Source organism: Anopheles maculipalpis, chromosome 3RL, assembly GCF_943734695.1.
Source record: "Anopheles maculipalpis chromosome 3RL, idAnoMacuDA_375_x, whole genome shotgun sequence".
NCBI lineage: Eukaryota > Metazoa > Arthropoda > Insecta > Diptera > Culicidae > Anopheles > Anopheles maculipalpis.
The window spans coordinates 46123232-46146297 of record NC_064872.1 but is presented as its reverse complement, the minus strand read 5'-3'; the positions used below and the strand labels follow the sequence as shown (position 1 = coordinate 46146297).

The following is a 23066-nucleotide window of genomic DNA, read 5'->3' as shown; positions in this document are numbered from 1 at the left end:
CGTTTGAAGACCGCTGTCGATGTAGCCTATACTACCGGGCCGCCCCCGAACCCGACATCCCGGAACCTTTATCTCTAGTGCATATTTTTTATGTTTCCTAAAAAAATAGACAAACATCTCGACATTCACAGAATCCTCCAGCAAGTCAAAGCGTGTAATCAAATAGAACAGATGAAGGCGGCTCAAAGAAAAACGCAAAAGAACTCAATAAAAATGCTCTCCTACAAACAAATGCACCGACCACAGCAATGTGGTTTCTGTGAGCACAGCGCAGCAATGCTTTGCCATATTCATACAAGTTCTTAGGTTGAAATCGTCGTCAGTAATGCGTGTGTGTGTGTGTTTTGTGTTTACAAATCTGTCCTTTCATTTTTTCTTTTCTTTCTGTTTTCGTTTGTCGATCGTACAACTTTACAGTTTACGCTGATGTATGACATTTCCATGATAAAGCTAAGCTAACACCGTATAACTATTATTATCAAATTTTTATGCAGAGCTTTTAAAGTTCTGACTTTACATATATTGTTAGCTTTTATAATTACTTGTACTCTTACCTTTCAGCAGCCTGAAGCACGTACCATCGGATCGTGTGTAAAATCGCTTAGCTTTGCTTTTGGTAATGTAGTAAACATAGCAGCAGTGCTCGGTTCAGTCCAACCATTCAACCTGCGGGAACGAGGGACGGTGAAGTTAATAATTATTTCTGTTTGCTTTTGCTGCGTTGAATAAACAACAGCAGTTACCAAGGCATTGTTTACGCTGCGTTGTCATGTTTAGTGCCCTCTTGGTCATTGTCTTTTCAAACGCAGGATGATATCGATCAGAAGCGTTTGCCAGCAAAAACCCACGGTACATGCTTTTGTGCGAAAAGAATTTTGGTACTTGAACAACATTTTAAAAACTTTATCTGGTTTCTTGTTGTGATTTATTGGATTCAAATTATCGTCGGTCTTATTCATTAAAGGACTGTCTGGTTGTATTGCTTTTGTTGAATAAGTTATTATCAATTAAAGTTTAACAAAGCATTCAATCAATGTCCATCAAATGCTAAGAAAAAAATGTAAAACAACTTAAAATTTAAATTTCTACTGATAATTGTACGTACATTGAATGCATAGGCAGCTTTAGGAATGTTGTAACATTTTGTAATACATTCTCAGTTGATACATTTCAAAGCAAAAGTCTGTTGACTCTTACCAAAAACCTTACCACACACAAATACCCTACACAACCGAGTAATGAAATGACGGTAAAAACCAAACACGTTTATAATACGCCGTCCGGGGGAAACATGATCGTGCACCAACACGTGCTCCCTAAACGGTTGCATAAACACACATTTATAAACCCAGTCCAAAGGTTATGTCTCCTGCTTGTCCTGCGTTACCTGACAAAAGCATTTATTTGCGTTGTAAAAGGACGAACCTGTAAAAACTGCTCCTGGTCGAGAAGTGTGTCCCTTTCAAGTGCGTTGCATTAGCTTTCGCTGCGAGTTAGGAAATGATTTTAAGGTTTCGCATCTTACAATGAGAGGAAAAAAAGAAATCATCTTACGTTCGTTTGAATTCTTTTCTGAGGTACGCCTTCTAAAGCGGTGCCGCAGTAGCGGCAAAAACTACCCCCTAGCAGAATGTCACATCCTCCATCCACATCAACATCCAAAAAGCACAGTAGTGTAAAACCTACGTTCGACTTGAAACATTTTTTCGTTGACAAAAAAAAAAGGATGATGTCAAGCAATATACTAGACATAAAAAATTGGACCATAGAATAATGTGAAAGTCCTTTCCACTTCGGTTCGGCTGTTGACCAACTCTCTGCTCTGGTTAAGTCAAACGTTGCAGGACGGCGGGGGTATTTGTTTGTCGCGTTTACCATCCCTATGATGTAGGTGAGTACCCATGAGGGAACACACAAGGATGGTTTATAGTGTAAACCTTTTACCTCATCCTTTTTCTTTGAAGAGCCAACCTTTTACCCTTTATTCGATCTTTACAAAAAGTATATAGCATGGACCGGGAAAACGCACTACCGCATTCGGCTAGCATGTTGGTTCTCCGACCAAAAGGACAAGATAAGTGACTCGTTATTTGCAAACGTCCGCCACAAAGCAATGTTTGAGCGTTCACCGTTGAGCTTGTATGGTGCCGTATAGGATTTCATAATTGAAGTAATATACATATCATATAGTATGTAACAATATTTAACATACAATTTATCATGCTTGTGCTAGGTTTAAAGCGCATCATTGGAAAATAATAATAAATGCTTCGAGTGAATGAATACTAAAATAATTACAAGGAGAGAAAAAAAACAATTTTAATCATTGAAAAGCATCGATAATGAAAGCGTATCTTTCATGTTCAAAACTGAATAACAGTTACTCTGTTAATAATTGTTCGGTAATGTTCATTTCAACATTTTCGGTGATGTTTTGCATCCATCAAATTCATCTATTGACGAAGAAATATACGACAGTAGGTTACATCTGCTCATAACTCATTCTGTGCTAGACTGATAAATTTCTTTAATCACATAAAACCGGGATTGCTTATACTATGCGAAGCAATGCCATCGAAGATCAAAGAAAACAAAAAAACGTCGGAAATTTGGCCCACAAATGTTTATTTGTGGACTGGAAGAAGCATCCCCTGGAAGAAGTTCACACAGCCAAGATGAAAATAAAACAAAACAGAAGAAAAGTGTACGACGCATACGATCGAAGTGTGGATACGGGGGACGGAGGATGGAAAAAAAATGGTACCAGGATTTTCATGCCACAGAGCCACAGAAAGGGCAGTTTATTTATTCAATGTGTTTTCATAAGTAACTCAACTTTTGACGCAAGTTTACCCGACGTATGATCTTGAACACATTCATTCACTCAAAGCACAGCCAGGGAAGGAGCAGTCGAATGCAGTGTTAGCTGTACCATAACTGTGAACAATAGGTGAATCCGTCAACAAATGATCGAAAACAAATAATCGATCTAGCATTTTTTCTGTAAATGCAAACTACTTTTTCTTTTTGGCTAAACCGCCTACTAACGTCACGCCGGCCACCTAAATGCTTACTACAATTGCTGATGTACCAAGTAGTTAGTTGATCAGTCCTCTCACTACGGGGGAACGGTCCGGACGGTATCTAAGCCCCGGTGTTGCCGTGCAAAGATCACACCTAAAAATATAGAATAAAAATGTTCTAATTAATCATTTATGTCATGGAAAATCACCGTATCGTGTCTGGCTCGTATCACAGGCGTATCACAGGAAATCACAGGCTCGTCGAATTCTGTATACAGGGTGTTCAATATATTCGAATACATTTTAAAAACGAGCTCAAACAATGTAACCATGAGATATTATTTTTTGACTATTTTTTTTCTTGAAGCCATGTTTATTTACTATCTTTCTGGCCTATTAGGAGAGAGCACCCTCCCTTTGTACTTTATCAGGAGCTTGAGACGTTTCTCAAACGAGTCGCACGCGGCATGCACCTGTTCCATGGGCATTTCGCTCCAGGTTTTGGAAAGAACGTTCTTGAATTGGTCGACTGTGCTCACTTTATACTCGCGTTGCCAGCATGTATGACCATACATAGTAATCAAGGGGATTGAGATCCGGGGAAATGGGTGGCCATGATATGTTATCTAGAAATCCCGTCAAATTCTCCGGACACCACGCTTGGACGATATTCACCGTGTGGGTCGGAGCGCAGTCTTGTTCGAAAATGTAAGGATCCTTCCCGTAGAGATCCTGAAGTGCTGAAGCCACAACCTTCTCCAGAACCTCGTTAATTTTCACGTTTTTCTCTATAAAACACCAGTGGATGCTTCCCACGCCTGGACATGGCCCCCCAAACCATCACCGACGCTGCATTCTGGAACCGTAGGATGTTTATTTTGACGGGGGGACGCTGGTCAACGTCGGCGCCCACCGTCGATCATTTTGAACATTGTGCGGCTGTTCCAAAACGAAGAGTTTCTCATCGGAAGGCACGAACTCCGTACCTGCGTGCCACGAAAGTATCAATTTGCATCTGTCCAGCCACTTCTGCTTTGCAGCCTCCGTTGCTCCATGTACTTTACGTTTCTTGTAAGGCTTGTACCCTAGGTCCTTCCTTTGTCATAAGTGTGAGTCATCCCGATTGACACATCTCACTACGTCTCCGGTTTGTCGGTAGTCTTCCGCATCGAGCGGGTCATTTTTCGACGGACCCGCTCCCTAACCATCTTGATGACGGCTGGCGTCCTCGCCGAACGTGGCTACCCCGATCTTACATGACCATTGGTCGAGGCCGTCTCCCGGTACCCACGGATGGTAGTATAAGTAAAATTCCGCTTCACCCCGTGAGATTTCAACAACCGAAATATGTTGCCGGGCAGATCACTTCCCACAAACAATTTTACTACAAGATCGCAGTAGTCTTTCATCGTGCACAGTGTTTACAAACTAAATGACAGTTAGTCGACACCATATGCAACGGTTAACCTATACATGATAATAAAGCTGACACCAAAACTAATACACAAAATACACAGAGTGCACAACTATAAAACGATGAAAGGTTTTATTCGAACTTATTGAACATCTTGTAGATCGAAACAGCCTGGTCGAATTGATATCATTTTGAGGTAAATGAAATCAAATGCAATGTATGGATAATAATGTATGGATAATAGGAGAAACAGCGTAGTGAAGTTTATAGCTCTGCGCGATAGCAGGGATGCCAAGACCTGTAGGATTCTAGAGCTAAAACAGAAGTAGGAGTTTAAAAAGATAACAAACTCAATGCTTTTATTGTTATTTAGCTTAAAGACCAAACTATTTTACAATGTCTCCCTTTTTCATTCGAACCCGGACCTCCGATCCTAGCTCTTCCAATGTAAGCATTTCATTTTGTTTTATTTTTTACAAATCAATTTCAAGATATGTGTCTCTGCATCGAATTTTTGATTGAAGTTGTACCAGCAATTTATTGGCTGTTGGATAATTTATGCTATGTAAGAGAATATTAGTATTATGTATTATGTAAAAAATACAGTTTTTTGCAGCAGCATGTTGGAAGGGGCGCGGGTTATATATTTCAGTGATTATCACACACAAATTGTAAAGACAAGTGATCAAAAACGGAAGATTCGAATTATGACAACCGTTTGTGTTGTCTGTTGGAAAAAAAACATAACGAAAGGCAAACTTACCAGTACACAGCCAAGATTTTGTTTTCTCTAACACAAATGGAGACTCGTATTTGTCGACTGGTTTTCCGTCACCTATTCGAAACGGAAAGGCACCAAATTCACTCGTTCCTGTGTGTTTCAAGTCCGTTTTTTTGTACACTTCCGATCAAAATGTGAGAATTTTAATTCAGAAAGCCTGGGATGCCACTACGGGATAAAAAAATATCATCAGGCATCTTGCTGCTCATTTGGTTCAATTTCAAATGAAATGTATTCGGGCGAAAACCTTTCTTCTAAAATATTTAAACACTTGGGAAATGCCACGGAGAAAGTTGGTTGAACAATTGCTATATTAAAATCTGCAGCGTAGTAGCCAACATTTCCTTTGGCGTGAGTCCTTTTGCCCTTTCAGACGGAAACATTGGCTCAATCTCATTAAGCATTTCCTTCGATACACGAAATTTTTTCTGAAATTTGTATAGAACAAGCTCGAGAACATATAAAAAAGGTTTTACACAAAAGTTTCACAGGTTAAACTCACGCTTAATTAGTAAGTTCCAAAGGATCGAACATGCCGACGTTATTTAGTGAGAACTTCCATTCTTTCATCACCCAACTGCTATGATCACTCACATGATTTGTGAAAAAATGTTTTGTTATCCTAAATATCAGCTTCATCACTTTGACAGATTGATGTTGAAGATTTAACGACAAAAATTGTTTAACGAAACTGGTCTGTCACAAGTTTCACGGTTTCAAAATACAAATTTATTTTCCGTTTGTATTGACAAGTCTTGAGACTTTTCCGTTTGTAAAAGATAATCAGGCCTAAAGTTTGTGATATTTAACAAAATGGATTAATTGCGACCTATATCCGACATGAACAAAATATTTGACAGATTCAGGTATTCTGGAACAACTCATGGCTATCGGCAAACGATAACTAGCTTAGTCACAAAAAAGAAAACAACAGCTAGTAAGAAATGTGGTACCTAAAACCGTCTCCCATTCGATGTCATTCAAAGGTTTCTTCACCGCAAAGGATAAGGCAAGCGGTCGTAGGTAAAGATGGGAAGCCCGTACTAACATCAACATGTTTATCGACCTACACAAAAGCCTTTCGAAACGTTCAACTGTTTTTCTATTCCGAACTCATCGTAATCGAGTATGAACATGCATCCGAAAACAATCGAATTTGAATATTTAGCACGTATTATTGGGTAGACGGTTTGATCGTTAGATGAATCTATTGCTCGGTCTACAACATGCTTACAAGCAACTTGGGTCGGGAACATTCAGCTCACCCAACTGCTGCATATAAATGTACCAGTGGAAGTCATAACTTGGCTCAGTGACACTACAGTACATCATTAACTCGTGCCTCACAACACTTGGAAACACACCTTCTAAGCACTGTATTTCATATTCCGTGATAAATCTTCCTCTTGATATGTGATGAAAGCTTCGCATCGTTCATACATTTCCTTTGTAATGCCGCACGCCTTCGGTACTGTTAAAGACACCCATTTGAAGGAATGAGTGGTTGTGATTTACACAACATGCGGATTAAATATGGCAAAAGTTTAGATTATTATTATTGTTAATTACAATGCAGCTACGGGGTAGCACGCCTGCTGCCGTTGGCATGACGGCTTCAATGCGCAAGAATTTCTGCACCGTCTTTGCGGTTTCCGGGCTGCCAGTGCTGTTTTCGTTGAATAAAAAGACCCGTACCGTATGCATTGGATCCTTTTGTGGTAAATTCACTTCTTCTGAATATGTTTGCAGCAAGTGCGAATCGCGTCTTCGCACACAAAAGTTTTGATGTTCTGGCTTGCGACAAACCGCTTGCCCGAGATCCGGATGTAATACATTTGCGTACGTGCAGCGATTGTTGTGTATTGTGCGAACGCGAACGATGCCAACTTTTACAGCGATCGCATACTTCTGATAACTTATTTAAACTTTCCCAACCTCTGGGAAATGTAGGAAGAGTCCGCTTTTGGGGTGCACTGCAATGTCAGCTGCCTCTAACGATAAACTTATTCCAATGGCCTGTGACATTCCTAGTTAATCGCTACCCACCAGGATTGCAAATGGAATTATGGCTTAGTGAGAATGTTTCCTTGTGAGTTCGTGAGTTTGGTGCTGTTATCGCAGGCCACTCTCAACAGAGGATGCCTAGCTTTTATCCTGTGTGTCTTTGTCTCGCGTGGCAATGTGGAAAAGCAAAGTACGGGTATGTGCTGTGCTTTCGAAGCAAAAGCACAGTTATAGTTGCCGTGAAAATAATACACGTGCCTTGAGGGCATTTTTGATGCTGTTGTTTAAATTATAACAGCTAAAACTACATGGAGTACGATTTCAATTATGCAAACATAAATGTTGTTATTTCATTTCACAATGTCATCCGCCTATTCCGCAATTTCTATTAGCCGTTGCTAAAGTTTTATGGTTTGTTGCAGCTAGATTCCATTCTATATTTCAGCGGAAACTTTAATATGTTCTGTACACTATTTCCGATGCAACGGAGTGCTTTTATAAACAGACGTTTGGTGAGAGTCTTCTAACTGAAGCGGACTTCATTTTTTTTTTCAATTATTACTCATTGATGAAGCTTTAATTTGTGTCGCTTTCTATCACATGAACGGAAATTTTGATTGCAGAAACAATACCATCACCTCGTGTGCTATGCTCCTCAAATGTAATAATCGTTTCATATCGTCTCATTTCAGCTTTGGAGTATCCAAAAATTACGGAACATCCGCTAGACGTCATTGTAACTCGTCACGACCCAGCAACACTCAACTGTAAAGCGGAAGGCGTCCCGACACCAACAATCACTTGGTTTAAAGATGGTGAACCGATTAAAGCCGAACCGGGGACTCATAAAATGCTGCTGCCCGCAGGAGGTTTATTTTTTCTGAGGGTAATGTATGATAGTAGCCACCATCCGTGTCCCATTTCCGTAGACGGTGTCATTCTATTTTCCCCGGCGCTGTCGATTTGAATTTTTAATTTCTCAACTCTCGGTGCGATTTACTGGGCTCTCCCGATCGGTACATTAGAAGAATGGAAACGGTACGTGACATTGAACGTTGCAGATTTTCCATGCACAGTTCATCGACGTACCACTTTTCCGTCGGTTCATTTTCTTTCTTCCTTCCGGTGTATGGGTGAACCGAGTGGTGTCGATGTAAAACGAGCATCATGATGATGATGATGATGATGATGATATCGTTCGACGGTAAAAAATGGTCCTCCTGCTTTCGTGCATCTAAATGCACATTGAGCCATCGGCAGGTCTGTTATCCTTTTTTTTCCACTCAATACAGACATCAAACTAGCAAGCTGGAACCTTGGTCATAGGAAAGATTTCATAAAAAGCGTTTGAAGGAACAATGATGTGGATAACGACGACGACGATCATCACTACGATGATGCCGATGGTACAACTTCACGGGATGCAGGCACAAGTAATAATCGTTTCTTTCCGCTCGGTGCGGCCTTCGCCCGAAGTAATAAAATCATTTTGCGACCATGCAACGTATGCAATATACCGAAGACTCGTTCGTATCAGACAACAGCATTTTGCAAAGCCCCAGAGTACATACGGTCGACTCGTTTTGGGGCTTCAGTCAAATACGTTGTTCTTTTTTTATGATTTTATGAAAGAGCATAAGCAATTATATTTTAAAATTTGAAATCCGACATCCATTCGCGTTTGCATTGTGCAACGGGTAGTAACTGTATCTTTTCTATAAAAAAATGTGCAAAAATAAGCGACAAAGAAACCCAGCTAGCTTGAGGATAGTTATGTCTTTCGGTACTGATTTCGACTTCTTTGGCAAATAAAAAGGGATCAGCTAACGTTTTCCTCGAGATTACAAATTATGTGTTGAGAAGCTGGAGGTTGATAACGGTATCAAATTTTTCTTTAATTTTCCAGGTCGTGCACTCACGTCGTGAGACTGATGCGGGTGTTTACTGGTGCGAAGCGACGAACGAACTTGGTGCTGCCAGGAGTCACAATGCAACGCTTCAAGTATCAGGTAAGATCCGGAAACTTTCAAATTTATTACTTTACCCACAGATTGGTTAGAAGCCTTGGCGAGCAAACACACAAAAAAAAATTAACGTTTGTTCATTCCACAGTTAGAAATAATAGAACTCATCTTTAACACACCTTCCGTCGGATCCTCTGTGGTATATCTTTCATTAGTACAATGAAGTACAAAAAATACTGATTTACAATTTCAAACGAATGATCCCTATTTCGAATTTATAAGTCATAAGTCACGCGAGGGTGTACAGCTTAGAGATTGTTTTTCTATTTTGCTACGTTTTCTCTATTTTAAGTACAGAACCGATAAGTTAAGTTAAAACCAAAGGAAAGTATGAACTTTCTAACAAAAGGTTGATTTTTTGAACAACTGTGATAAACATTTCTTTGAAATTTTGACCAATTATTTGTTGTAAGAGTATTGATAATATGCTATACAAAACTGATTCAACTCAACTTCTGATCTCAAAAAAGTCTGCCAAACGAACACGTTTTGGATTTTAACAGCTCATAGAAATGTTTATTCAAAATTGAAAAATCAGACCCGGCATACATTAGTTTAACTTAATACATGTTATTACATGCCGAGACACAAATCTTAAGCTAAATTGAATCATAAATAATTTTAAAGAAAACAAAAGAGTGCAACATCGTCTTTCGTTTTGCGATATGTTTCATTTCTTTTATAAAGTATAATTCATAATACAAGCCAATGTCACTGCTGCTACCTCAACTCAAGCAAGATCAATTATGAATTCTTCATCTTCTTCTTCTTGGCTTAACGACCTCTAAGGTCATGCCGGCCATCGAGAAATTGCTTTCAATCCTCACTGCGGGGGGACGGTCGGGATAGGATTTGAACCCCGGTCCTGCCGTTTGAGAACCGCCGCCGCTGTCGCCAAACCACCGGGTCGTCCCTAATCAATTATGGACTAAAGAGTAATAAAGGCCTTCAAGTTGTACGGGATTCATCTCATGCAAGCTTGTGTGAAAAATCACGGTAGATTGTGACCATTATGCGTAGGACATAAAAATATTATTTAAATAAATCATTAATAAAATGAGGAAAGTTATTTGAAATTATTGTTAAGTGTCGCAAAAGCTAGATTATGTATAAAACTAATTTATAAAAACATTTCACTAACTTATTTCATCATTTAAACGAGACAGTTCATACTGTAATTGAAATAATTCAATAGTGAGACATATTTTTTAATTTAAATGGCTCAATATACGGAAAAAACAATATTTAAACATGATTTGAGTAGAAAGTTGATTGAATTACAGAAATTTTATTAAAACTAGTTAAAATGATATTTTTTTTTATTTTATAAACCAATAGTTTAAATATTTTCAATATGTCCTACACAGCCATGTTCACAAACGACTGTGGAGCTTGCATGTGAGTTTGCTGCGTGCAACTTGAGGGCCTATATTACTCTTTAGCCCAATTATGAATATGTATCCTGTAGTTGTTTAATTCACTCACTCATCACTCATGTTGGCCTGCTCTTTTAAAGAGCACGTCGTCGTACCATGCGCCGGTCAACAATAGATCTCCAGGAAACTCGATCCCTGCCTGCAGCTTCCCATCCATGTAGGATTCCGATCTTCGACAGGTCTCCCTTCATCTGATCTAGCCAACGAACTCGCTCTGCTCCCCGACGCCTCGTGCCGAACTGGGGGTCGCTGATGAATACCTTCTTGACAGGGCATGAGTCCGGCATCCTCATAACATGCCATCCCAGCCATCGTATCCTGCCGGTCTTTGCTACCGTCAGGATGTCCGGTTTTCCGTATAGCTCAGCAAGCTCGTGGTTCATCCTTCTCCTCCACCCTCCATGCTCGAACACACCGCTAAAGATGGTCCGGAGGATGCGACGCTCAAACACGCCAAGAGCGTTTGCATCCTCCGCCCGGATGGTTCAAGACTCGTGGCCATATAGGACCACCGGGCGAATCAGTGTGCTATATATCTCACATTGGTCTCTATCTTTAGTGTGGTCTCGAAGTCTTCTGGATCTCAGCAGACGGTGAAGGCCGTAGTAGGCACGATTCCCTTGCACAATGCGTCTCCGGATTCCGAAGTTACGACAGTCCCAAGATAGCAGAACTCCTCTACTACCTCGAGGTTGTCGCCGTCGTCTAACACGCTGCTTCCCACACGGGCTCTATCACGATCAGAGCCTCCGGCAAGCAGGTATTTCGTTTTCGTCGCATTGATCATCAATCCAATTCTTGATGCTTCACGTTTCAGTCGGGTGTACGCCTCACACAGCTTCGCTGTCGTCTTGCCAACGATGTCGTGGTGCGTGGTAAGCGGCCAATTTTCAGTTCGGCTGCGGTGCTGATGGCTCGTTCCACCATATGCCAGTGATCTCCGAGGGGCAATGCGGAATTGTTGTCCGAAAGCGCCTCCCCGAGCGCTGCCGCATACCTCTTTGCCACATAAGCTTGCCTCAGCCGACCCAGATTGAGCCTTGGGGTAGGCTTGCTTCGTTGGTTGTTGACCACGGAGAGTTTCTGGCGCAGCTTTACCATTACCAGGAAATGGTCCGAGACGACGTTTGCGCCTCTGTACGTTTTCAGGTCGATAATATCCGAGAAGTGCCTTCCGTCTATTAGAACGTGGTCGATTTGGGGGTAGGTTTGTAGCGGTGATCTCCAGGTGTAGCTGAACCGAGATGCGTGCTGGAAAAAGGTGCTGCGAATGCTCATGTGCTTAGAGGAGGCAAAATTGATAAGCCTGAGGCCGTTGTCGTTTGTCGGCTGGTGAACGCTGAAGCTTCCAATTGTTGGTTTATATGCCTCCTCCCGTCCGACCTGAGCATGAAGGTCTCCGATGACGATCTTCACATCATGTTGTGGGCAGTGGTCTTTCTCCCTCTCCAGCTCCAGCAAAGAAGAGCTCCTTCTCGTCATCGGTGCTTGCAAGGTGCGGACTGTGCACATTTATGATGCTCAGAGTGAAGAACCTGCCATATAGGCATTCGTTCGTTGACTGGCCACCATCCAATCACCCGTTGTTGCATCGCACCTAGCACCATGAACTCCGTACCGAGCTCACGCGTTTCTCCACCACTTTGGTAGATTGTGCAGTTGCTGCGGTACTGGCGCACTATTGTACCCTTCCAGCGCACCTCCTGATGTGCTACTATCCCGAAGCCGCGGGCTTGGACCTCATTTAATAGAATTCGGGTGCTTCTATCAGATGTAAGGGATCTACAATCCCAGGTTCCGAGTCTCCAATCGTAAGTCCTTTTTCGTTGCGGGGGTCTGTATCGATTGGTCCGTTGCGGTAAATTCTGTTGTTGCCCTTTCGTTGCGGTAGTTGTTTTCTAGAGGTGGCTTGCAAGGCCTCTCCCCCAACCCCCTGTCACGTTGGAGGACCTACGCATCCTTGCTTGATGTCTCTTCGAACGCTATGTTACCGTTCTGTACGCCGTGGACGTATTGATTCTAGGTAGGGTATGGAGATCCTATATTAACCTTCAAGAGGTGTCGAACCATACCCGTATCAGTGCGGTATTGCTGCAGACACTGACAACAGTTGTTTAATTATTCTTTTCATTTATTTGATTTTTCCATCACTGCATCTCTATTCCGCTGCCGTCTGGGTGTTTGCTCTTCCTCCTCCGAATCTTAGGCTAAGAATTGAATTAGTATAACCCATACGGCACACAAAGCAAGCTAATAAACAAAAACATACTTATATTCAGCGGCATGCGACACTATGGTTACAAATTAAAAAAAATTGACGGCCTTAGTGCTTTACATGCTTCTTTTATTTTGTTCTCTTTTATGACTACACATCAAAGAAACAAAAATCTTTTATATTTTCCAGGGACAGTACGAATGTTTCAAAGACACTAATAGAAACCATACATGAATATATCTCATGAGCGTGTTTGACAATGCACTTGCCATAATACGTTTATCGATAATATTTATTTGTAAAGATTAGTCCACAATAAATATGCGACTACTCTGTACTCCATACTCAGATATCATGAGATGCTTGCAAAAATGTGTAAGGTTTTACAGTACGCGAAACCAGCAGTTCGAGCGATGTCTCGTAGTAAGTACTAAGGAGTTCCATACAGCATCCCCCCGCCACCACTTACACGACTAGAACTTCTTAAATTGTGCCACTGGCAGAGACCTTAACACTGCCATCTTCTTCTCGGCTTAACGACCTTTCTAAGGTCGCGCCGGCCATTGAATGGCTTACTGGACTTACCGATACCATGTAGTTGGCTAGTCAGTCCTCACTACGAGGGGACGATCTGGATGCACTGTGCCGTCCCGCTGCACCACTGCTGCATCTTGTATGTAAAGCTAAGAATAATATAAATTAACTACTACTACTTAATCTGATAAAGGACACAAAGGACATAAAGAGTTTACGTGTTAAAAATGCTGTTGTCTGTATATCGTCTTCTATTTGTGTAGCTTTACATTAAACTACTTTTTGGAAGATTCTGTCACCATTGCACCACCTTGGGGAAACAAATTTCGCCCGTATGCATATTAATGGCCCGTTATGAATCTTTTATTATGCAGCCATATCTTTCCTACCCAGTGAGTTTGCACAAAAACAGTACAAAACTGCCGCAAACTAAAGTACACACCAGGATAGCTGGAACGAATTTTTTTTTGCTTTCTAAAAATGCTGAAATAACTACACTTTTTCATATGCAAGTGCTCCCACAGAAAGCGCTGAACGTATCGTCTCGTCCTGGTGCGGCAATCTTGTGTACTTTGATAGAATGCGGAAAGGGAAAAGCGTTCAAGTGTGTGAAAAATAATGGCCAAAGGGAGATTTCAACGGATAAAAATGTGCAAGAATATTTATTCGTGTCCATGTCATAAATAAAAGGTGCCAGGGATCCCCTTCAAGGATGGCCGGCATAAGAATGCAATCTTGTATGTGTTTTTTTTTTTTTAACGTTACGATGCTACAGCAGAGCGGACCAGCCTTTTTGGTACTCTGGTCAGCAGTGCTGGTGTTGCGATAAGTCCCAAACGAAGACTGCATTACCGGGCTGGGTATACGATTGATAAAATTTTTGATTTTTTTTTTTGCGCATAAATTCATCTCATTGATCAAACTCGTTAATTGCTAAAAAAGTCATTACCAGCAGAGTCTTCCATTGTCATTTCGCATATTGAATGTGCTGCTAATTTCGACTCCTTCCTTGCTAACAATTTGCCTTTAAGCTGTCTTATTAACTTAATAGCATTTTCTGCAGTATGGATGTATCGCCGGGACAGTTAATCCAATTTGTACAATCTATTCTCACTGCATCGGGAGGATTACGATATTTGACAAATGATTTCGTTGATCCTTCGTTCCCTCTCTTCACTTCCCGTCACGAAACATACATCTTGAGCAGACTCTTGTACATAAGCACACCAGACATAGTATTCAGGGTAATGGAGGTGGATTGCAATCTTCCCCCCTGCGATTGCCACCACCGTGATGATCTGGGTCGCATCTATGGTTTCATATTTTATTCTGCAATGCTCTCCGATCGGCTCCCGACAAAAACGTGGCTAATTCACCACGTATTAATCTTATGTTCGGATTTTTAAAGGGGCAAGCTGTAGCGGAAACAGCATCACGCGCCGTTTACTGGCAAACCTTGCCATTACCGTGTCCGCCACCATGGACATAGTCGTTGTCCTTCTGCATTAACTTTTTGCGATAGGATTACAGTGAATACAAGATTGGTTAGCGTAAAGTTTTGCAAGTCACGTTCTGTGGAATGTAATCGACACCCCGTAACGTGCGTTCGCATTTTCGTGACATTCGTTCTTGTTTAGCTTCCGGGACATTTTTGTGCATGGTGTACAGGGCGATATGCAGTATCAGGGCATTATTTGGAGTTTAGCTGAAGCAATTTGGTGCGCAAATCGAAGAAGATACATTAGGAAGGTTTGGTATGGCGAACGTAACTTGTGACATTAGTTACTTGAAACGCAGCAGCGTTCACCAATAGTCGGTGGCGTGGTATTTTCGCTCACCTGGACCCCAACACTTCGATCCTATTTGTTGCCGTTTCACGTATGAACTCGGAAACTGGTGGCATCCTCGGCGAGGATGGTTTTTCGTGCTTGAAAAGTTGTTTTTAATACCTGGTCTTTATCACCGGGCAAGATTAGTTCGTCGTGGGGTGTTTGGTGTGGATTATAACTTTTGCAGGAAAACTCTCCTGCATAAAGCCAAGGACTTATGTACATTCATCCTGCCGAGGTAATCCGTCAGCTCAAATGAACATTTTGAACAGTTTTTATTTCTGTTTTCGTAACTCTTCGTAATGCATCTTACGCATTCAGTCAATATGAATTTCTCTGTGTATCGGAGTAAATATTGAACACATCTATCTGGATATCTTCATCCTGCACCATTCTCTAATCCAATGCTTCAACGTTTATCGATAGAAGTAAAGCAAATTAAAACAACTTTTCACTACCTTTTACTGCCCTAAATATAAAGCTAGTTGTTTGCAACTTTGTTTATGCAGAAAATTATCGTGTGATGTTTGATTTCAGTTCTCAGGGAAGAGTTTCGCCTAGAACCACAGAATACACGAGTAGCGCAGGGTGAAACGGTTCTGCTGGAATGTGGACCACCGAGAGGCTCACCGGAACCAACAGTTTTCTGGCGCAAAAACGGACAAACTTTGGATCTCTCCAGCTCCAAACGGTAAGTCACATCATGGTACAGATAGCTGTGTGTAGCTGTGTTTCTCTCGACCAACCACATTACACATTATTTATTAACCTTGGCACAAATAACAACATTTGCAAGCTTGGTCATTTTATTTGCACTACCAAACTTCCAGCGGACGATCGTTTTTGCATGAATAATGGAGGTATAATGATACTTATCAACACTTCCGGTCATGCCGAAAAGGGTCCGCGAACTTTAGAGCTCTCGTTAGTAAAAGTTAATCCTTCGCATTCCGACATCTCGTTTTTCATCAATTAAACTAAGCAATGCATTGTAACCGGTCGAATAAATTACTGCTTTCAGCATCCGTATCGTGGACGGTGGCAATCTGGCTATTCAAGATGCTCGCCAATCCGACGACGGTCGTTATCAGTGTGTGGCGAAGAATATAGTAGGAGTGCGCGAATCCACCGTTGCCTTTCTGCGAGTCCACGGTAAGTTGCACGATAATCTTGGTACACCCCTTACACTTACATACTTCACTTTTTTTTTTACAGTGAAACCATTTCTAATACGTGGGCCCCAGGATCAGACTGTTGTTGCCGGCAGCTCAGTAGTGTTCCAATGTCGGGTTGGAGGTGAACCATTGCCAGATGTTCTGTGGAGGCGATCCGCTTCCGGAGGCAACATGCCGCTCGGTACGTATGCGAGGCACATTACACGATAATCGGAAACGTAAAACGGAAACCCCGCAGGAATCTGGAAATCGAACGTGCGAACCAGTGAATGGACCAAATAATAGGATAGCAGGGTGCTTTATGTGTTGTCATTAGTCGTATTATTATTAGCTTGTTTATCATGAAACAAACAACGTTTGGTCAGCGTGGCATGGGCCACGAAAATACGCTACGTGAGCACAACTTTGATCCCTTTAAAAGGGTTGTGCGGTTAGCTGCCCATAAATTCGTACGCCAGGATAAAGTTGTCACGTTCGTACTGAGTGTAAGCAATTGCGAAGCAGGAAACTAGATGAACCGTATCAGGATGTACCTCTCGCCTAGGTACAGTCGAGCCGGTGGAAAATAAATTAATTACCGATACCACCGTACCCAAATGTTCTCGGTGTGTTATCTTTCGGTTTTTGCTAAGCGCATTGCTGGAAGACAAACCATATTTTCGGACAAAATTGCGAACGAAAATGAAACCCCATAGACTTCTATAGATAAGGTATAAAAACAGTCATTTTGTTGTAGGAAGGTAGGAAGTATCTGCTGCATTTTATATTGAGTTCTATATTTGCTATGCACAGTCCATCGATTGAATGTTGGTATATTTTCAAAAAAGTCTTCCTCTGCTTTTTCCTGCAGCCTAGGAAAATGTTGGCATTTCATTTTTTACTTCCTTTGTTAGCTATACTTGCTGAAGTCAGTCAGGCCTGTCGAAAGCACAAAATATATATATAAATTATCACAGAAATTGACAACCAATGAGACAACAGTCATGCAGTCATTCATGTTCTTCGCCCATTGCAACATACGCACATCGTTTGAGCTATCGATACTAGCATAAATCACGGGAGTAATTTCTATTAATTTGAACCCCTTGTTCGCTTCCGAATATGTTGTACTTGAAAACAAGATATAGGAAAACCCGGTAAAGATAAACTGCTCTTTCTAACGCATGCACGCATCCTATCGACATTTGCTCTGCTTTGCCCAACAGAACGAGTCCGAGTGCTAGAGGACAGAAGTTTACGAATAGATGACATCACAATCGAAGATATGGGCGAATACAGCTGCGAGGCGGACAATGCTGTCGGATCTATCACCGCATCCGGTACATTGGTGGTGCATTGTAAGTCAAGACATAAACACATTCAGTTGCATCGTTAATTCGTTTGACCACAATCGAAGCACTTTCTGCTGACCCCGGTCCCTTCCCATTTGTTTCGCCCTCCATCCAGCACCTCCCAGTTTTCTGGTACGGCCCAAAAATCTGCTTATCGAGCCAGGATCTGAAGCATTATTCGAATGTCAGGCAACCGGACACCCATACCCAACGCTTTTCTGGTCGGTGGAAGGCAACCGTACGCTGCTACTGCCGGGAAACCGGATGGATAACTTAGAGGTTACACAGAATGCGGACGGTACCAGTGTGCTCTCCATTACCCAAATCGGTCGCATGGACAATGGTAAAGTGATCGTATGCAGTGCCGTCAACAGTGTCGGCAGCGTGAGCACGCGCGTTGTGTTGAGTGTAAATCTTCAAGATGATCGGCCACCGCCACTAATTCTGCAGGGTCCGTCCAATCAAACGTTGCCCATCAAATCCGTTGCCATCTTGCCGTGTAAGGCGAGTGGCGTTCCTTCGCCGGTCATCTCGTGGTACAAAGACGGAATACCGGTATTAGCTACGGAGAAGATAAACATTACCGAATCAGGAACGTTGTCCATTGCTGAGTTGAGCAAAATCGATGACAGCGGGCTGTACACCTGCGTCGCTAGCAGCAAATCAGGCAAAACTACCTGGAGCGCACTGCTTCGGGTTGATGTTCCAACTAATCCAAACATCAAATTCTATCGTGCACCAGAAGCATCTGCTTTCCCTGGACCACCGGGTAAGCCACAGGTAACGAACATTACCGAAAGTTCAATCACAATCTCTTGGGCAAGAAGTAGCAAAGTCGGTGCATCAAGCCTGGTCGGCTATGCAGTGGAACTGTTTGGACGTAACCAAACCGAAGGCTGGTTTCAGGTTGCAAATCGTCTTCAAAACAATATCTACACACAGACCGGACTCAGCGCCGGCGTGACATACTACTTCGTGGTGCGTGCCGAAAATTCCCACGGTATTTCATTGCCAAGTCCACTTTCGGAACCTATTCTGCTAGGAATGGTGAGACAGCCGCATTGCATGGGTTTCGTTTTTTTCCCCCCCTTATCTTACCTTGATTTAACTTTTCAGAACGACATTTTTGGTACTGGCATCGACATGAGTGAAGCGAGGGCAAGTTTACTCTCGGGAGATGTAGTAGAGCTCGTTAATGCAACCGCAATTGATTCCACCTCAATGAAGCTAGTGTGGGAGGTAGGATACATCGAATTGAGCACGGTGCTCGATCAGCCATTTTTTAACCTACACCGTCTTATGCATTTCACTAGATTATCAATGGGAAGTATGTGGAAGGATTTTACATTTACTCACGAGACACAACGCACTCCGATCGTGCAACCGGAGGACAATCGTACAAAATGATGACCGTTTTGAATGCTGGTGCATCTTCGTGTACCATGACGGGGCTAGATAAGTACACGGAGTACGAGTTCTTTGTAGTGCCGTTTTACAAAACGGTTGAAGGGAAACCATCTAACTACCGTCTAGCAAGAACACTTGAGGATGGTAAGATGTGCAACTGAGTAGTCATACGTATTAGTTTGACTAAAAGGTTTGGATTGTTTTTTTTTTCTTTTCCGTATAGTTCCATCGGAACCACCTTATGGCATGGAAGCTTTGCTGTTGAATTCATCTGCGGTGTACCTGAAGTGGAAAGCCCCGGCTGCAATAGCACAGAATGGTAATTTTGCATGCTTTTTAACTTGTGTACAAACAATAACAGCGATCTTTACCTTAGGCATTCTACGAACTTACAACATTATCGTACGTGGAGTTGATTTGCGTACAAACTACTCAAAAGTGCTTAGCAATGTAACGATAGAGGCCACCTCGTCAACACTGCTGCTTGCAAACCTGACCGAAGGTGTTACGTACACGGTCAGCATAGCCGCTGCCACTTCTGCCGGTATGGGACCGTTCAGCAATCCTGCAACTTTGCGGCTCGACCCAGTCACCAAACAACTTGATCAAACATCTCACCGATACCCGATTAATCATAACAATATGGACGACATCCTCACGCAGCCCTGGTTTATTGCGGTACTTGGTTGCATACTAGTGCTCATGATGCTTTCGTTCGGTGCAATGGTGTTTGTGAAACGTAAACACATGATGATGAAACAGTCAGCACTTGCCGCTTTACGGGGTAAGTTTCAGCAATAGATGGTAGATTGTGTGAGCTAAGATGGATTGAGAGTATTTTAAACATTAATAGATTAAGTCAAATCCTTTCAGTTTAGTCAATTTACGAATGAAATAATACTCTACTAATAGCACCTATTCCATTTATCAATAATCTAAAACAGCTCATCCCACTGGTGGTGTCGTTAAGATACCTCGGAACGATAGCCTTTGGATGAATCCCTCGAGTATGGTGTGGGGATATCAGACAGCAGGAAGAAACAAGGACCACATACAGGACTACGCACCAGTAGGCACGACTTCCACGCTACCGTTAGATCAACAACATCAACAAACCATGCTGCATGACAATCGTTCTCGGTAAGTTTTCTGTCGTCGGTGAAGTGAGAAAAATCACACTTGCATTTCCTACTGCAACTGTAAATTCGTCACCACGCCACATTGGTTTAGAGCCTTGTAGAGGGAGGCTTTAAATACCATTTCACATTAAAATTTTACTTCTCTTACAAACAGCTACGTTGAGTACACTGACTATCCAAGCGATTATGCTGAGGTATCGACCTTCAATCCGTTACCACACGATGGAGCGAACCATCTTACGTCGCAACAGTGCGGTAGCAGGGCACCGAGTGAGTACAGTTCAGGCGGAACTCGGTCGCCTGCACCTTACGCTACAACCACACTGATTGGAAATGCGAGATTTATTACTGCTGCGGGAGGTGCAACTGGTAATGATAGTCACCTGCATCACCTGGTACCATCAACGACGGCCGGCAATATGTATTTCGACGGTGATGCCTATTCGGGTGGTTCGATCACACGCGCACCGTCGGACAATGACAGTGCGGGGTATGGTCGGAACGTTTGCTCCGAAACATATTTCAATCCGAAAGAGAAAATTAATATTACCGAGAACAAGCTGGCATCTCATACGATATCCTTGCTAGCGGCTAGTAACGCATCAGTGAGCGGCGGATATCATCACCTAGTGCCGAGTCAGAACGGAAGCTCGAACGGCCAGAGTAGTGGTGCCAACAGTGCCTATAGTGCCAGCAGTGGCAGCAGTAATAGCAGCAACGGTACTGACGCTGGAACCATCCACGGTCGACCGGGTGGCTCCACTCAACCACTCCCTTCTTCGACGCAGATGCCGAGGACACTGAGAAATGGTTCCAATAAAACGCGTTTTAAGCTCTCCCGAACACCGATCGTAAGCAGTTTGCGGTCCACGTCGAAGCAAGATACGGGATTAAGCGAGAGTAGCAATCAGCCATTCCCGCACCAGGAGCAGCAGAAGAAAATGTCCTCGCTCAACAATTTGGGACAAAAGCAGCAGTTTTATATTAAAGTAGGTGAAACGGGAGTGCCGGGTAGTACAAACAGTTGGAACCACTCAACAGCTAGTGCAATGACCATGGCTAACCTGTACCAAAACACTCACGCCACCATGCCGCCCGGTGCTCATGGTGACGATACAAATGTGGTTGTCTACCTGCCCACCGGAAACCGCAGCGTCATTAGCTATCGTGCCGGTTCAGAGATGGGAGACGATGTGTGAAGCTGGTGGAGCAGTGATTATTTACAATAATTTATTCTAAAACGGCAATTATGTGCAGGACCTGCATGAGAAAAAAGCTGACTGACGGTAAACGTAATCTCAGTGCCATCATCTCATTACGTACTGAAACCGTACTGAGGGCGAGCGTCGTTCCTAGTTCCTAGTTTGTAAGAAGATTCAATGTTGTACCTATTAGTGTAGGATAAACGAATAAGAAGGTAAGCGCCGGTGCCGCTGCCGGTTTGACTTCGACAGTGTTTCGTAGTGTGGCAGATGGCGAACACACATACCGAAAAAAAAAAAACCAAAAACCAAAACAATGTACGAGCAAGACTGATCCATAAGCTTCCAACATGTATGTGGGAACGTAGCAACTGGTGGGAAAGGAGTTAACGAATAGTGGGAGCGTTCATCAGGAATCAGGTACCCTTTCATACCTTCATACACCTACAAGTACTTCCAATGAAACTCGATTTAAATAAATTAGACAGTGACCACCAATTAAAATTCATCCAACCGCAACGATACGTGTTCCGGTAGGCTGAATTGGTATAGGGCGTCGATACATGAACGATGTAAACTGTGCACGGAAAACGGAACGTTATAAAACAAAGTGAAACGTTTGTCTCCATACTTTGTAGCACTGTTGTGTTTGTAGTATTATTATCATTTACCCACCAATTGCCATATCGGCTTCTTCCCATTTCCTTCAAACGATTTGTTCATTTTGTACACATTACATCCGTTTGTATGTGAAATTTTAACATGCATATCAAACACAACAGATCGTTTCTTTTTACTCACATAAAACGATACGGACTCTGTTTATTGTGTGTAGCAATTTACTTTTGGTTCTGCACGATACAATATCTAAATCATGAGACAGAGTAAAATGATGTACGTAAACATTAACGTGAACAAAGTAAACGTCCAACCGATGGTTCAGAAGATTTGTAGAAAAGTTGTTGCAGCTTCGCTATTAAAAACTTTCTCCTAACTCCTACTCAATCTTGCTATTGCATTACTTTAATCATTACAAACCACATCGTTACCTTTTCCATACAATTACACCTAGGCTAAATCGATTGTAAATAGGCAAGCAAAGCAATATTATCCCTCCGAACTATGAAACAGATGTAACTGGATCAAACCCACGGTAATGTACGCATAGGCAGACCTATCATGCAGTTTCTTTACTTTTACTGTTTAAACAAATGATCAAAAGATTATGTATTCGATGAGATGTATCTTTGTTTGTATCTATGTATTAAAGTGCTTTAACGTTTTTAGGCATTACTTCAAATGATTGTACATAACGCTGCATAGTGTCAATTGTAAAATGAATAAAACATACAAACAAATCGCAAAATGGCTTATGTCCTTCGGAAAAAGAAAGAAAGCAACAATGTTGAGAAAGAAAAATACGTTTTACGTGATTGCTTAAGACTGGTAAGACAAAAAAGAAGCTTGATTAAGATCAAATGTAAAATAATGGTTGTTCCAAAGATTTCTTTATGTCTTTTAATGGAGACGCCTTATCCTTCATGGTCGATAT

The 23066-nt window shown here is 42.1% G+C and overlaps 1 protein-coding gene across 2 annotated transcripts in view; it reads left to right on the top strand.

Annotated features, from left to right (window-relative positions):
- LOC126563857 (roundabout homolog 2-like) overlaps positions 1 to 23066 on the top strand; it is a 116092-nt gene that overhangs the window by 9392 nt on the left and 83634 nt on the right. Inside the window, exons 2-14 of one of the 2 annotated variants that reach the window (XM_050220635.1) lie at positions 7915 to 8108; positions 9129 to 9231; positions 15798 to 15951; positions 16282 to 16412; positions 16476 to 16616; positions 17641 to 17772; positions 17882 to 18813; positions 18883 to 19005; positions 19080 to 19317; positions 19397 to 19492; positions 19550 to 19957; positions 20118 to 20313; positions 20467 to 21729. In XM_050220635.1, the coding sequence (XP_050076592.1) occupies positions 7915 to 8108; positions 9129 to 9231; positions 15798 to 15951; positions 16282 to 16412; positions 16476 to 16616; positions 17641 to 17772; positions 17882 to 18813; positions 18883 to 19005; positions 19080 to 19317; positions 19397 to 19492; positions 19550 to 19957; positions 20118 to 20313; positions 20467 to 21511 (3893 nt within the window). In that variant the 3' untranslated portion in view covers positions 21512 to 21729. Of the gene's footprint in view, positions 1 to 7914; positions 8109 to 9128; positions 9232 to 15797; positions 15952 to 16281; positions 16413 to 16475; positions 16617 to 17640; positions 17773 to 17881; positions 19006 to 19079; positions 19318 to 19396; positions 19493 to 19549; positions 19958 to 20117; positions 20314 to 20466; positions 21730 to 23066 lie in introns of both variants that reach the window. The other variant, XM_050220634.1, reaches the window with a different exon arrangement.